The 16730-nt window shown below is 47.6% G+C and overlaps 1 protein-coding gene across 3 annotated transcripts in view; it reads right to left on the reverse strand.

Annotated features, from left to right (window-relative positions):
* The window catches only part of C6H10orf90 (chromosome 6 C10orf90 homolog), a 210482-nt gene that overhangs the window by 15756 nt on the left and 177996 nt on the right, over positions 1–16730 (reverse strand). For 2 of the 3 annotated variants that reach the window (XM_058542721.1, XM_058542723.1), the window contains 3 exons: positions 9465–9752; positions 6191–6375; positions 3841–4018 (listed from right to left, as the gene is read on the reverse strand). In XM_058542721.1, coding sequence (XP_058398704.1) covers positions 3841–4018; positions 6191–6375; positions 9465–9752 — 651 coding nt within the window. The remainder of the gene's footprint in view (positions 1–3840; positions 4019–6190; positions 6376–9464; positions 9753–16730) is intronic. The other variant, XM_058542722.1, reaches the window with a different exon arrangement.

Raw genomic sequence — 16730 nt, forward strand, 5'->3', positions numbered from 1 at the left:
CAGCTTCCTTGGTCTCATCTCCTCTCCTTCACAACTCAGCAGTCACCACATTCCACTGATTCTGCCACCTAAGAACCTCTCCATCTGTCACTGTTCTGCATTCCACTGCCCTGCCCTAGGCCCACAGAATAAGGTTAAACCTAAGAGCAGCTTATACAATGCCTTCTACCCTCCTTGGGCTCGTCTTCGGCCCTTCCATCTCTCCCTCTGCCCCACACCCCCATTTTACGGTCCAGTCCGAGCTGAATAGAGCATCCTCAGTGACCTCTCGCCACTGTGCTTCCACATCCTCACCCCACCACCCTGCTCTCCCCACCCTGCACCACAACTCATCTGCATAATCCCTACTCATCCTAATGCAGTTCAGAGGTCTCCTCCATCAGCAACCTTCCATAGACCCAAGGTGGGAGCAAGTCTACCACCTTTGAGTTTCCATGGCAACCTGGACAAACCCCTTTCATGGCACTTAGCAAATCCCAAGGTCATTTCCTCTTTACCTGTGTGCTTTCCCCACAAGGTGGGGTGGTCTGTGAGACCTGGGACTGTGCCTGGCACAGAGTAGGCTCTCAAGAAAGGTTTGCTAAGAGATGGATGGAGAAACTCCCGTGTCACTGCTACAGCCATGCAAAGGTGGCCCAGGTGGCTCCCAGGCAAGGACAGAGACACGCATTTATTGGCTTTGGGAATTCAAGCTACAGGTGATGAGATAGTCAAGACAGGCTGGGGCTGTAGGCACGACCTTCATAATGCTACTTCCTGGTCTCTCTGTAATCCCTCCCAATTGTTCATGAAAATCCCCGTCTCCACACAGGGAGCCCAATTAACACAAACACATGTGTGCATGCACATGCATGCATGCACATGTGTCACTGCCCTGGGCCTTAAAGACTGCTCAGAACTCATTAGCCAACAGGAAGTAGAGCTGGCCCTCTGACTCTCACTGTGATTGTCCCTGCACATCAGGCGCTCACTCTCCAGCAGCCCCTGCCCTAGTTGGTGTTTGTCAGCTGCCAGAGCTCCCACCTGAGCCGCTCAGGTGTGCTCTGAGCCAAGACTGCTGGGCACTCCCTGATCAGAGGCAGCTACCCTGACTCGGAAAGCAATCGAGTCTTCTTTCTAACAGCTGTCTGGACACCGTAGCCAGAGCTCATTCATGCATAGGATTTATTAACTAATTTAGCACGTAAGAAAAACATGTGCATTTTGCTTTTATCATCTTGCCGGCAGACAGGCTGAAGACAAGATGCGTATTGTAGACTTGTTTAATGGGGCTTCAACACTCCCTCTCACTTGCCCGGGCTCAGACCAGGCTCTGGTTTCAGAAGTTGTCTGACTGAACTGACCCAACACAAACAAACACGAGGGTAAGGCTCTCATCAACACATAAATACTGCAGGATGGGCAGAGGAGCCATAAACCCCACGTGCCCGAGTCCCGTCCAGAGCATTCTAGTCGCCAGGACTGTCTTGAAATTTGGGGTATAGAAAGGTGCCTTGGTTATTTACTACTATCGACTGGGTCTGATCACCTTTTATACATATACAGTTTTAAGATTTTCATTTAAAGGAATGTGAACTTGTAAGGATATCTGTTTCCGGCAAATACCACAGTTGGATGATGGTAGTGGATAGAACTATGTTTCTCCAAAAAGATATGTTCAAGTTCTTGTCCCTCTACCTCCACCCCCATACCTGTGATTGTGACTTTATTTGGAAATAGGGTCTTTGCAGATGTACACAAAATAAAATGAGGTCATATTGGATTAGGGTGGACGCTGATCCAATGCCTGGTGACTTTATAAGAAGAGGAAATTTGGACATAAAGACACACAAACACAAGGGAGAAGGCCATGAGAAGATGGAGGCAGAGATTGGAATGATGCATCTACAAGCCAAGGAACGCCAAGGAATGCCAGAAGCCACCAGAAGCTAGGAGAGAGGCATAGCATGGATTCTCCCTCTGAGCCTCCAGAAGGAATCAATCCTGTTGACACCTTGATTTTGGACTTCTGGCCTCCAGACTGTGAGAGAATACATTTCTGTTATTTTAGCCACTCAGTCTGTGGTCATTTCTGATAGCAGCCCCAGGAAACTAATCAAGATGACCGAGGCAGCCTCCCTGTGATATTTGAGATGATGGTATTCCAGACCACTCAGGGCCTGCAGTGTGGCACAGCCGAAAGGTAGTGGGTCTGGAGACGGAAGAACCCAGCGCTGCTGCTGGTGCACAGCCCCACACGTAAGTTCCCAAATGTCCTTGGGTCTCCATTTTTTCCTACACAAAGTAAAGGGATCTGACCAAAAATGAAGCCCCTCAGACACCATTTTTTGTGTGAATGTGAATTTGTTGGGCTCTAAAGTGGCACTCTTTTATATTTGTTGACAATACATTTGTTAACCTAACTAATTTTATCAAGCAAGATCTTCAAAAATGTTGAGGCCAAGTGGCCCACCCATCGTGGGCACCCTGGCAGCTCTCTCCAGGACAAACACAGACATTGAAGGCCCAGGGGATCCCCAGTTGTGGCTGACATTGGGTCCCTCGTAGTAGCTTGAGAAGTCTGCACCTGAATCCAGATCACTCTTTGTGGAGCCAGGGACTAAACAGCCCCCTGGAGAACGCACACAAATCAAGAACACATTTCAAATCGGTTGTACCTGCCAACCGGCTTGAAATGCTGGTGAGAGACACATTTCAAGGGGGGAACCCTTTGCACATTCATATTGTCCATTTCTTTTCCTTGGCCTCCTGGAACATGTCACTGGGAGGAGCAGCATGTTTTGCCGAATCCTTTGCCACGAGAAGGACGCATTCAAGTCCACCCTTGCCCAGGGTCTTAGGCAACTCCCCCAGCAGCACTCTAGGTGAATGAGGGAGACTTGGCCTGCCCATGGATGTTAACAGGAATGCCCTTACAACACCCTTTGTCCTCTGTCCCCCAGGCCCCCCTGCAAGACCTGGGTAATGTTAGCTAAGCTGCATTTCATTGAGTATGGTTATTTCCCCTGAGGACTTTTATTCAGAATTATACCCATGATTTCACCTCCCGGGGGCCAGCACATTTTCATAGGAAGAAAAATCTTGTTCCTCTATCCAAAGGAATAAAACTGATGTTTCCCCAGGCCTCCAGATTTTAAGATTTGAGTTGGCAGGCCATCAGTACGTGCTCTGATGTCCCCGTTCCTGCCCTCGTCTCTTCTAGTTATTCTTGCTGGTTTAATAGTCTGTTTATAAGCTCCGTGAAGAAAAGACTGAGGTCAGTCTTGCTCACTGCACCATCCCCAGCTCCCAGCAGGGTGCCTGGCCCAGAGAAGGTTCCTGATAACTCCTTGGCTAATGAGTGAATGAGGGCTGCCCCTCATAGGCTCAGCTTGACACTGGCTTTGCAGCTCTTCAAAAGCTGGCCATCCATTCTCTAAGCTCACAGCAGGAAAGGGGTTTCGAGATGAAGAATGTTGATGTAGACAAGCTGGAGTCACCCTGTCACCCTGAGGTCTGTTTTGCAATCTCTAAAGGGCAAAGGGGATCTCTTGCAAATATCTGTTAGGAGCCAAGAATTTGAACTTGCTACCCTGGCTGCTACAGTTGTGTGGCTTCTTTCCCAGCTCTAATGGTAAATTTGTGTCCCAAGTTATTTCTGCTGAATTCAGTGCCCACATATAATCTCTCAAAGTGGGCTGGCTCCCAGAGCAGGCTGCCTGATACTGAGGTTTGGATACTCGGAGCAAACACGAGTCCTCCTGCTGTCAGTGGTGTCATTTGTACCATCACCTCGGGTGAAGGGTCCATCCTCAAGGATCCCCCAGTCTCGCCAGCCCTCCCAAGCCGCCCGCAGCTTACCACTAAGAGGATGAGGAATGGTGAACTGCTTCTTGCTGGTGCGCACCGGGAGGAGAGGCTGCTTCTGCCGCAGGTTCTCCTTCTGCTGGGCTTTTCTCTGCTGTACCATGTGTTCCAGCTTCTTCAGCCGCTCTTGCGAGCGAGAGATGAACTGAGGTTTACGGGCTTCCAAGGCTTCCTAATTGAAGCAAAGAAAATATCTTATTTTTCAGAGAAAGGCAACACATCCGTCTGATCTGGTCAAGAAGCCCATCAGAAGTACAATACTCAGAGACCAAAAGCCACAGGGCATAAGCACGTCACAATTTTATTCCAGTTTCACACAAATATTGTAACAGATGTTGATGCCGGAGGCCCTGGTGGTCATTCCTGGCCAGCACCAAGGGCCCCACTGCAGCATGACTGACTACTCAACAACATCAAGGTTATGAGGAGAAAGGCAAACATCTACCCATTCCTCCTTCTATGCTGCCAATACATTCATTGCCAACAGACCAAAATCTGAATGCCCTCAACTCCATATTCCACGGAAACACGGGCGGCGAAGGGATGGAGGCGTTAGGAGTCACTTGCTCCTGCCGGGGGTTGGACGCCTTAAGAAGCACAGACCCAGATCACCCACCCAGCGTAAAATATGTGCCTTTTCAGGGGAAACAGTAATCGTGGCTAAGAGAAACAACTTCTCCTCCCAGGCAGAAGAGTTGGCAAGATATCTTTGCCCAAGCAAAAGGATTCTGCAAGCTCCATAGAGGAGGTCAGAGCTCCCATATTTCCACTTCAGCCTTGTCTCTCACTGTCTGTCCCCTCCATGCCTGCGCTAAGCCACCCACCCAGGTTTACTGAGGAAGAACCACCGCCAGTGATGCATTCTGCTCCATGCCAGACACTGGGCTAGGTGCTGTGTGTGTGTTCATCCTCTCTGGGAATCCCCACATTGACTCTGTAAGGCAGATTCGTTTACCCCCATTTGACAGATGCAAAAACTGAGGCTCATCATCGTTTGGTACATCATATCGTGACCCTCAGCTGTGGGAGTTGTGTGCTTTTCCCACACTGCCTTTCATTGTCTTAACTTGCTTTTCCTTGCAAACCTCTGTTCAAGTTCTTCCCCTCCCTGGGGTACTACCACTGGCCACACCCATCGGCTCAAGTTCTTGCTCTCCTAGAAAGCTCTGTGGGGTCTCCCTATTCAGCCTCAGCATCGTGGTACTTCATGGACCACCTGGTGCAACTCATTCATACACCTCTATTGCCCTGCTAGGCTGTGAGCTCCTGGATGCCATGGCCGAGTCTCATCCACATTGTATCCCTCACAGCCACTGCTCGGAGCTCTGCACACAGTAGGTGCTCAGAAAGGCCCTCTGGAGGTGCTGCCGGGGCGGAAACGTTCCTCTGCCACATTCCTTTCCCAGCCAGCTGGTAGCTCAGAGTTCCCGAGGGGAGGGCAGCTTGGGCTCCATCTGTGTCGTGGACGTGCCCCTGGCAGCTGTGCCTGGAAAGGAATCTTCTTGGGCCGTTGGCCTCCACGGCGACAGCCCCAGGCCCCAGGCACAAGTCACTGGGGACTGGAGTGACCCATAGGGAATGGCCTATTGGCCCAGGCCTGGCTGCTGCCTCGGCTGCCCGCCCTGAGGCTGGAGGCTCAGGCTGCTTTGGGGGCACCATGGGTCTCTCACCGAGGGCCTACTCGGAGGACAGGGGTGCAGGGGCCGGTGGATGGAGCCATCTCCACATGTGCAGGGCGGCTTACAACCTACCGAGTGCCTTCCTAGAAGGCATGGTGGCTCTGCCATACACCATTCACAAGGGCTTTCTCTGAGGTTGTTTGCCCTTCTAATTTTTATACTTATGTAAATTTTGAACTGTCAAAAATGTGTCCATATTGCTTCTACAATTGGGAAAAGACACCAAATGAAAGCTTCCATATCCTTGAACCCATGGCCACATGACTTTGGGACTTCCTTAATCTTTCAAAGGCTTAAAGTCTTTATCTGGAGACGAGGTTATAGGAACTCCTGCCTCATAAGGGTGCTGTGAGGATGGAAGCCACTGACGCCTACAAAGTGCCTGCCCAATGTCTGGGCACCTGGAAGTTCTCAGCAGATGCTAATTGTCATTGCTACAGTCACTGTCACTACGGATATTACGTGACCCTCATTCTAGCCCAGTGAAGTAGATAACATTCTCTCCATTACTCCTACGGTGAAACAAAGACTCAGAGAGGTTAGGGGACCTGCCCAGAGTCACACAGCTACTACGAAGGGGAGAGATTCTCCTGGAAAGAGCCATAGAATCCCCAGGAAAGATTCCCCTCGGCTGGAATCAAGCCGGGAAGCACAGAAGGTCTCACCTGCAAGGTCAAGGAGCTTGCAGGCATTTGCTGGCACTGGAAACAGTCTTCTGACAGGTCGGGGGTCTGTGATTCCTCGGGGGGTGCTGGCTCTGGCGGCGCAGGCTCGGGCTCGGGCATGGTGGGGTCCTCACTCTTCTTGTATTCCTTTAATTTTACAACCAAGTCGCAACAGGTGTAATCTCCTAGGAACGAAGATTTAGAATTCCATTTAGAGGGCACACGTGATTGTCGCCTGATTCCTCAACACCATTAGACACAGAAGACAATTTTGACAACAGAAACGCCTGTGGGTTATTAATGGGCCTCGTTAAGCCGACGAGATCACGCCTCATCACAGACCCCACCCCCCTCGGCTGGCCCGGTCACAGGGAAGAATGTTTGCAGGCAGCCAGACCTCAGGACTGGCTAACTGTGCCGTGGAGGTATTCCCTTGGCTTCTGATGTCCAAAATGCCTTTGCTCACGATGAAAAGAAACTTTTCTATTCTGTGCTTCATATTAAGTGTGTCCTGTACAATTATTACACCTTTGTTGTTTGGGGACAGTGTATTCATTTACGTTGTGTTTGCTACACTAACGATGTAAGATGGAGGAATGGTGTTCAATTATTTATCCCTCCCCTTAACTTGCCAGAGACTACCACTGGCTTTATATTTGTAATGGAAATTCTCTCTCTCGAGGCAGGATTTGGCCTCCTCCTGGGGCCATTTTGACATTCCTTTGTGGAAAAGGTCAGGGGATGAGTTGGGGGATTAATATGAATTCACTGACCGCTCACTGACCAACACCTGCGCCTGGAACACAGTGTCCTTTCAGCCTGTCCTAGGCCACTCTTCCTGCCCAAGCTTCCCCCACTACCCACCACGCATCCCCCCAACCACAGCCAACCAGCCGTCTCCAGTTCTGCAACTCAACAGCGTCTTTCTCATCCTTGCCGGCACGCTCTCCTATCTCCACAAAGCCCTTTGATTCCTCCACCTGGTGACCTCCTACCTCCAGGCTGAGCCCAAATCCTCCAGGAAGCCCCCTTCCCTTCCCAAGTCAGGCTCCATCCTGCCTCCTCTGTGTTCTCGCAGTGGAACACATGTCATACACTCAACAGCATCATTTACTAGGTGGGCTCGTAACAGGATGCTTTAACCCACAAGCTGGTGACTGCCTCAAGGGCTGGACCATGTCATATTCACCCTGCATCTCTCCATGGTGCTAGACCAGGTGCCCGGAAGCTTGTTCTGTTGGGAGTGGAGAGGAAGCCATTAGGAGACTCACCTGGGCAAGCCTCAGCACGCATCTCCATGGTCCCATGAATCTCTTATCTGAACCCCCTGCTATAAGCTCCACCTTTCACGCCTGGATCCTCTCTGGCCTGGACCAGCTGTCCTATCTCTACTCAAAACCCATCAACGCTCCCTACTTCCTACAAGCCCTACAGACAGACCAGACTTTTTGTGGCTTGTTCACGGTAGATGTTCCACCTCCAGCTCTACCAACAACACACTATTTAGAGCTCTCAAATCATTCTCTTTCATTCTTCTAGGCATTGGCTTCTGTTTTTTCTGGAGGATTTCCCTGTTGCTCCCCTATCCCTGCTTCAGGCCTAACCAACTAGCCCAGCTATCCATCCCCCAAGCCCCCTCTAGCCAGACTTCATTGTGCCTTCCACACACTGTTTTCATTTCTTATTGTGAACCCTTATTCTAGCTCACCCTATGCACAGGGAAGCCACAGTTCCCTTACATCCTTCCCCACCATCCACCCCATCACCAGATCCAGCAACCCAGGGGCTGTCCTAACGCGCCCACCTTCATCAGTGCTCACAACACAGTTTTGTCCAGTGTATCTTGACACTCTCCATCACTGTGGCCCCTCCTCCCCAGGGATATGATCTGTATTCATCTCTGGCTGGATCTAAGTCCCCCAGCCTTGCCCCTCTCCCATCTGTCCTCTACAGTGTCCAGGAGACAGTCTCCTTCAGATCAAATCTGATTAGGTCTCTCCTCCTTCAAGTATTTGGCCCTCTCTTTAGTCTGACTCCCTTAGTGGGTTTATAAGGACCTTCCAACTTGACCCTGGTGACCTTAGACTCATGCTAGGCCCCTTCCTGCCTCCCCTGCACTCTGGCTCCTTTGCCCCCAAATCAGCCAAGCTCTTTCCATCAACTCTTTGCTTTGTGTATGCCTTTCCCTCAGTCTGCAATGCTCTTCACCCTTAGCTCTGATTTTAAACCTCTAATCAGCTTTCAAGTTCCTGCTCAAAATTATTTCCTCAAGGAAGATGTCTCTGTCCAGACCCTCCTTGGAGCATCTGGGGCCGTCCTCAGCTGCCTGACAGCTCTCCACAGACACAGTTACAATCCCGATGTCTCCAGCACTGGACTGATAGCACCTGAGGACAAGGAGCACCTAGCACAGCGCCTGGCACACCGTAGGTGTTTAATAAATGCTTCTTTAATGAATTAATGAATGAAGAGCTAGGGATTCACTTGGGTTCCAAGTGAAATTATTTTTATCAATTACCATAAACATTTTGACTCTTACATCCCAAAGCTCTATAATCTGATATTTTTCTTTCTGTCCTTATCCATAGCTCTTTGAGAAAATCTTTAGAGTGATAGGAAATCTAATTTTTCCCTCTGACATAACTTGGCATCACAGGTCTTTCTTCCGTTCTTCTATTCTTTTAGGTATCAATGCTTACTGCAGTATTAGTAGGAGTCAGCTATTTGGCCTTTAGAGAAATGGCGGCCTGGTTTGAATTCTTGGTTCCCTCCTTTGTGATGGTGAGATTGGGACCTACCCTGTGGGCACTGTGAGGTCCAGTGCACTCATGCTTGTTAAGTGCCCAGCACACGTGGGGGCCTACACCCCTCAGCCATTATCCCTGCTAGGCATTTATAGAGGACCACTGTCAGCTGGGTGGACCTGCTACCCTCAGAGCAGCCACATCAGCATCTCAAACATTCCCTTACTAGGCCTGAGAGCCTGCTGTGCACCTGGGAGTGGCCTTCTTCTCAGCCTCAGGTGATACTGGCCTTGTGCACAATAGGACTGGAGTTCCTGACCCATGCGGGGCTGCCTTCTTGACGCCTGGGAGGCAGAGCTCACCCACCATTTAAACCTGCTAGTCTTGCTTCCCTCTCTGCTCGCACAGTTGGAGAAGGGGCAGCTTCATCAGGTGAGCTCGTGTGCACCGGAGCCCGGGAAGACACTGTACTGTTTTCCATATGAACTTCAAGGAGAAATCATCTCAACCCTACCTCCCTTGCTCCTTACCTTTGGGGAACTCTCTTTCTACCTGGACACCATTATCTTCCTGTGGAGATGTGCATAAATCTTGTAAGGGGCAAAGAAACCCAGGTACAAGGATGCTGGGTTTCAGGAAGCTTTGCTGTTGACTCTCTGCTGGCCCAGAAAGGTTGCTAGACTGACAGCTGTTGCTTGTAGAGCTACACCCATCGGGAAGGAAATCTTTAACCAGCTTCTGTTCCACTGGGGGAGCAGACAAAGTCACATGTGCTTCTTGTTGCTTCTCACTGCTTCCAGAAAATACTTTTGATTCTACTAAAAATAAAATGAGAATTGTGCTCAAAACGTCTGATGAGCCCACGTCTAATGTACTGACTCATGCACACTACACTCTCAGAGACAGACAGATGAGCTGCAGCACTGCCTCGGGAGACCTGGAGCCGTGGGTGGCCACAGTGCACGTGCTCTCACAGCATTCAGCAACTGATCGTCATTCCCAGTCAGACTTCCCCTGGAGTTCACCAAGGAGCTCCGTTTATAAACACTGCTATCATGCATTTGGCTCTAAAGAGACTGTGCTCGCTGGTGCCTATAGGAACTCAATCAAGCTTCTTGACAGCAGGCAGTAGAGTGGGTGGTTTAGAACATTGACTCTGGGGCCAGATACCTGGGTTCAAATCCCACCTCCACCACTTATAAGCTATCTGGCCTCAACTACAAAATCAGGGTAACTCTATAGTAATAAATTAAAATTTATTTAACTTTGTTATTATAATATTATTTACTTTCGTAATACATTTATGTATATATAATAAATATATTTCATATACTTTAATTATATTTTATGTAATCAATAACATATTTATACTATTACTATAAATATCAAATATTAAAATCGAGGTAATAATATAATGAAAGAATGATCCATGTAAGGTGTTTAGCATGGTACCTGCTACACAGTAAGCGTTTAATAAATATCAGTTATTATTGCAGAAACATTGATGCCAGGTTACCTGCTATGGGAAGTACAGAGGTAGGAGGTAATCAATCAGGTGTACACCTCTAATACAGCAGTGGATCAAAACATGTACAACGTGTTGCTTGTTGCCACACTGCAACATCAAAAGTCTGGAAACCACGTTCTGCCCTTCCGTAGGGGACTAGTGAGTCAATTACTGTACATCCGGTACCTCTGTGCTTTGCAGCAGTGAAAAAGAAATGAGGCAGATGCTCTGTGTAGACGTGGAATAATCTCTAAGATACGCTTTCAAGTGAACAAAGCAAAATGTGGGAGAGTGTGTCAGGTCTGCTTCCCCAGTAAATGCTTCTATGCTCAGAATATATCTGGAAGGACCCAGAAGACGCTGGAAACCTTGGGAGAGGGGAATGCAGGACAGCAACTAGGAGTGGGACAGAGACTTTCTTCTCAGTGTTTGCCTGTTTTATACTTTTTCTTTTTGCTTTATTTTCTTTTTTCTTTTGGAATACTCTATAAATTTTTAAAAGTTATTCATTTTAAATAAGGCAGTGACCCTTCACCAGGTGTCATCTCCTCCCTATGCTGATGTCACTAAGTGGAAGGGCCCCACCTGGGAGAGAGCCAGGCTGCCAGTGGGATGTGTCCAAACCTCCTGTGAACCGGGGAAGAAAAAAAGTCCTGAGAACCACTGGAGTAATAAAGATTCTTAGAAGATTCTCGCTATGTTTTCTCAAATGTCTTATACACAAAAAGGAAATGCACCCATGACTACCTGGCGCTAATTAGAATGGTGACCTCTCTTAAAATGTCTCAGTTGTCTGCAATTCGTTCCAGCCCCTGTGTCCTCGAGTCCTGGCATCCCAGCCAATGGGAACAGGTTGAGTGTGGTGAGGCCGCGGAGGCCAGTGGGAAGACACAGAACACAGAGTCTCCTCAATGTGCATCCCGCCTGTGGGATATGAGGCGGGTGAGTCAGCAAGGGGGTAAACTCAGCTTTCCATGTTCTTATGAACAAACAAAATGTAGGTAACATGCCTACTGGGTCCCAAGGCTTGATACACAGAGAGTCCTAAAAAAATGGCACGTGTTCTTAGTTCTTTCATTTGGAGAGGGGATGGGCTGCCTATGGTAAAGTTGAGCTTTGCTAATTTGTACAGAAAAATCTTTCTAAACTTTTATTTCAAAAACTGTTAATTCTGTTTAAGTATAAAATATTACAAGCAAAAACGTCCTAAAATAGCTCTTTCTTTATATGTTGCTTCCTTTTGTTAGAAGCTGTCTTAAAGAATCAAAAATCAGGGCCTGCCCCGTGGCTTAGCGGTTAAGTGCGTGCGCTCCGCTGCTGGCGTCCCGGATTCGGATCCTAGGCGTGCACCGAAGCACCGTTTTTCCGGCCATGCTGAGGCTGCGTCCCACATACAGCAACTAGAAGGATGTGCAGCTATGACATACAACTACCTACTGGGGCTTTGGGGGAATTTAAAAAAAAAAAAAATCAAAAATCAAATTAATTATCAGTGATGCAGTCTCGATCTGCTAGTTCCATCTCAGTGTTAGGCTCTTTAATGTATTAATTTACGGACTCATGGAGATCTAACTATCTATCTATCTACTCACCTACCTACTCACCTATCAATTATCTATCTAGTTTAATGTAAATTCTTGTATGAACGATTCTTTGCAAATTGGATGATCCACTGGTGACTTGAAAGAGTTAAAACAACTCCCAGAAAGTAGAACTTAGTTGGTGTACCAAAGAAAAGAAAAACATGCAGCCAAAGGCGGACTTTTCTGACAACTTATTGATCAGATCTCTTTTTGTGGGTTCTGAAAAGTACAATCGGCAGCCATGAGATGAGCCTCAGGCAGGCCTTCTCCAGGAAAGGCAGAAGGCATCCTCTTGTTTTCCCATATGCTCTGCATGAGGTTGGACTTAAGAGTTCTCTATTCAAATTTTAAACCACATCACCTCGGTGAAGACCCATTGCCACCGCAGGCTCTGCGCATCTAAAGAGATGTGTCAATCAAGAAGCAGCCTGTGCCAGACATTTCCATTTCTTGGACTGAAACTCAAAGCCTGCTTCCTGAGCCTGTCACTGGAGGGGCTGGGGCTCTGCAGGCTTCCTTTAAATAGTGACAGTCCCTCTATTCCCTTTTTTAAAAAGCATCACTCTGTTGGTTGATATTCTATAGCTCAACTATACAGCAAACTCACCTCTCCAGAACCGAACTATGCACTAGGAGGTGAGCGAAAACCAGCAAAAAGATCCTGCGCAACAGTCACAAATTCCTTCTCTTAAACTCACCCCCCTGACTCAGAGAAGAGCTCCTTGGACCATTTCACAGTGCCCATTTATGCTCTTCTCAAGATCATTTTATTGTGAAATGTATTATATTTATTATTTAAAGATATTAATCAGAGCGTCCATGAACCCTCCTATATTAAGAAGCAGAACATTCCCTGGGCTTCAGACATCATCTCTGAGCCCCTTCTGGATCACACTCACCCAGACGGAACCGCTTACTTAAATTTCATTTTACTCAATTCATTGCTTTGTCTATAATTTTCCTACCTATGTAGGTACCCACAAATATTATTTTTAATACCAAAAATCTGAATAGTAAGCACAAAGCTAGCTGTTTTAAGGTAAAGACATCATTACATCTGTTAGACAAAAGCTTTCAGGAGAAGAGAGTTCAGCAGACCGGCTGGGCCATAGCTTCCCCGAGAGTTGATGGGATGTGATTCTGGGGAAGATAGTGGTAAGCTGTGAATGAGTCCTGAAAACAAGGGCTGACACAGTCAGGGCACCATGCAGAGCTGGCTGGCAGGAATAGGATCAGGGGAGGGGGCTGCTCTGGATTTTCTGTTCCTGACCTCACTGTGTCCAGCTGCAGGCCTTAGGGATAAGTTAGGACAGGACACTTCTCCGCAAGGTGGGCCCTGAACTGACCAAGTGCAGGGCAAGGATGGGAAAGCAGGGACCTCGTCGACACAGCGTCAAGACCAGTTGAGAAGGGACACAGATCTGGGCCAACCAAGGGCACCACCAGCTTATGCAGGCCCTTTGCACAAAATGAGAAGGCGGCACCACTTCCCCAAGACATTTTACCTCCATAGGCCAGAAAATGTCATAATGGACCAATGTGATAGAAAAAGATACTTTACTGCTTCTTTCCAAATATTAAGGTGATAAATAATCTTTTGTGTTCTTAGATGGCACACAATTCTACTAACTGTGGCAATTTGGCTCACAATAGGAAATTAGACAGTGGAGAGTGGTTGCCGAGGAGAGGGACCAGCACGGCAGCCAGACACTGTCAGTGAAATTGCAAAGGAAGAGCAAGGAAACCATGAAATGTAGACCCACAAGCCCAGCATAGCTGTTTGGGGACATTTAACAGCCTGAGGCAGGTAAATCACGTATAGAACACACTTTAGAATCATTTACCTCCCAATTAGTTTAAAATTTGTTACAAGTATTTCGGTGTTGAAGGTGAATCTTCAGCTCTCTAGAAAGATCCTCTAAGTGGTTGAATCTCAGCTGTGCACAATTTCCTGCCTTCTTAAAATAGACTGAAACCAACCAATCAACCAAAGAGACGTTTCTGAACAAAGCAGGCTTCCCTGAATCCAAGGCACACATTTTCTCCCACATTTTAATGTTCCTTGTGGTGATATTTTCTCCCCTCAAAAGCTGGACCATCTTACAGACTGTATCTTTGAAATACAGTACCTGAAGCTTGTGTCAATGTTTCTGAGTCATCAATACAAACATCAGTTTCTAAACTCAACTACAGGGCAGGCTTCAGGATCTCCTAAAGGTCTACTGCTCTTTGCCACCACCTGAAGTAGCCCAAGACTGCCCTCCACCCATCGTGACCTTTTTAAATCTCTTGTGTCTGCATTTTATGTATAGTTTACCTGTCTCACCTTCCTGCCTCACCCGTGGGCTCTCCTCCAGCAAATCCCATAACTACAGCATCTAAACGGAAGCCAAAGAAGTGAGCTTGATAAGACGTGTGTCAATCAAATGGCAAGCCACTCTGAATGGCACGTGGGGGTGAATCGCAGCCCCTCCTGACTTTAGGCAGGACTTGCTGTCCCAGCTTTGGCACGGGGGCACCAGAGGCTGCTACCGAGGGGAAAGGCAGGGCATTCTTTGCACGACACATGCTAACTCGTGGACAAAGAGACCACCACAGACAAAGGAAGAAGCAGTAATCCTGGCACTCAATACGCACACAACTTCTCTACCAAGTGCTGTTGGCTTTATTTTTTTCCTTTCTCAGGAAAGAGAAAACCTGAGACTAACTCCAATTACAATACATGGAGGAGGAAGTAAAAGAAAGTCGAGTTAGTTGCTGGCCCCAAGAGAAACCACCGAGGGAGAAAGCAAAGAACAAGTGTTGCACGATAGACGAGGCTGGCAGGTGTTTTCTCCGCTTTGTTACTGGCCAAGGCCTCACCTTGTGGCTGCAGGTTAAAACTTGATTTCCTCACGTGGAAATGGGTCTCCATTTGGCGCCTCGCATCCCACTCAATCCAGGCCTCTGTTTAAAATCAGGGGGTAATTGTTTCAGCATATTTCTGTTAAATTTCTATATAGAAATGTTGCAGCCCAGGAAGGGAGTCCGAAAGGAGGGAGGGAGGAAGGACAGGCAGCAAATGGGATAAACAGCTCTGGGCAGCGGGGATGGGGAGTAGGGGATGGGGAGTAGCAAGCTGTGTTGGGAACCCGCAAGTCCCAGAGCCAATCCACACAGCAAGAGCAGAGCCGGAGCTGGCGCCTTTGGGGAGAGGAAAGAGAGAGAAGAAATGGGGGCACCAAGAAGAGACTGCAACCTGCAAGTCAGGCGGCAAGGATGACGACAGCTGGGTCGGGGGAAACCCCCAAGTGAGTCCTTGCCTTTCCAGGAAACGAGACTTCCTGCCAATGCCAGCACATCCTAGACAGTAAACAGGTTTCTTCTGCTATGTGCGCCAGACATCAGAACCCTGTCTCTCGCTAAAGAAGTGGACTTAAGGGGGGACAGGGGTGATGACCAAGAACTAAAACTGACTTGTAAAAAGCAGTGGCAGGAGCTATTGATCTGCGAAAAGAGCCTTCCCTTTTAGGGACCCCGGGCAGATGGTGGGGGAGGGGAGAACTGTTGTTAACATGTGAGTATGGTGTTCGGACACAAATATGCAAGCCCAGGGACCAGAAGAACTCCATGTATTCAGAGAAAAAGGAAAAAACACAGTATATTCATTATGGTTGTCCTTGGGTCAAGTTTCAAGACACCACGTGGGGAAATGTGCATGCAACTCTCGTTTACAGTGAAGGCTCAGACATGCAGTCGCTACAGAGGAACACATATCATCCCTCCTCCCCCAGAGAAGATCTAGAAAGGACCCTGGAAAACTAGGCAAAGCTGTTTTTCCAATTATGTTGTAATCCTAGAGGTCTTAAGACTGATGAACAAAAATTTCAAAACATACAAAAAGTATTTGGAAGGCAGAAACAAAACACGTACATGTGCACGCACACAGATGCACGTCTGTGCATGATTACCTTGACGACACTGCAAGTGATGATCAAGAGACACAAGCTCCAGTTAATTATTAGATCACGCCTTTCTACCTTACACTCGGGAAACAGAGTCCCAGGTTATTGGTTTTCCCGTAATCCTTTATCCCAAAGCATGACTCAGATTCCTGAAGCATAGAAAAAGAACATTTTAAGCTTTTCTCAAAACTTATTGCTCAAGATTCCAAAAGTGAGCATTTGAGGTGATAATTTTTTCATTAAGGCATAGTTCCTTTAAAAAACTTTTCTAAATTATAAAAGCTAGAAATGATCACTGTCAAATTTGAAATATAGGAAAGTATCTAAAAGAATTTAAATCTCTGACAATCTATGACTCATCAAAATGTTCACAGCGGTTTTCTCTGGGAGGTATGGCACATTTCTAGTGGAGCAATACATGACTTTTCCCCTTTATTTCCTCATTTCCATTTTGAACACAGCTTATAAGCAGACAGGATCACCTCTTCCACACCAGTGATGCCTAAAAGCTCAGGCTCATGAATGGACTATTGTTTGGGAAGGTCTATGGCTCTCGAGGGCCGCTCTTTCCATTTTGCTTGATAATTCTGGCCGGTTTTCATCTCGCCTCTTGCTTTCCCTGGTGCTCTGACAATCAACAAGCAGGTAAAGCCGCGTGTTAAAAACTGACTAAAAAAAAAAATCAAGCTGATCTGCCAGGTGTCAAAGGAGCAGCAGTGAAGAATCTCCGTCAAGGCTCCTGTGGAGTAAAATGCTGTTCAG

Source organism: Diceros bicornis, chromosome 6 (assembly GCF_020826845.1).
Source record: "Diceros bicornis minor isolate mBicDic1 chromosome 6, mDicBic1.mat.cur, whole genome shotgun sequence".
Lineage (NCBI taxonomy): Eukaryota > Metazoa > Chordata > Mammalia > Perissodactyla > Rhinocerotidae > Diceros > Diceros bicornis.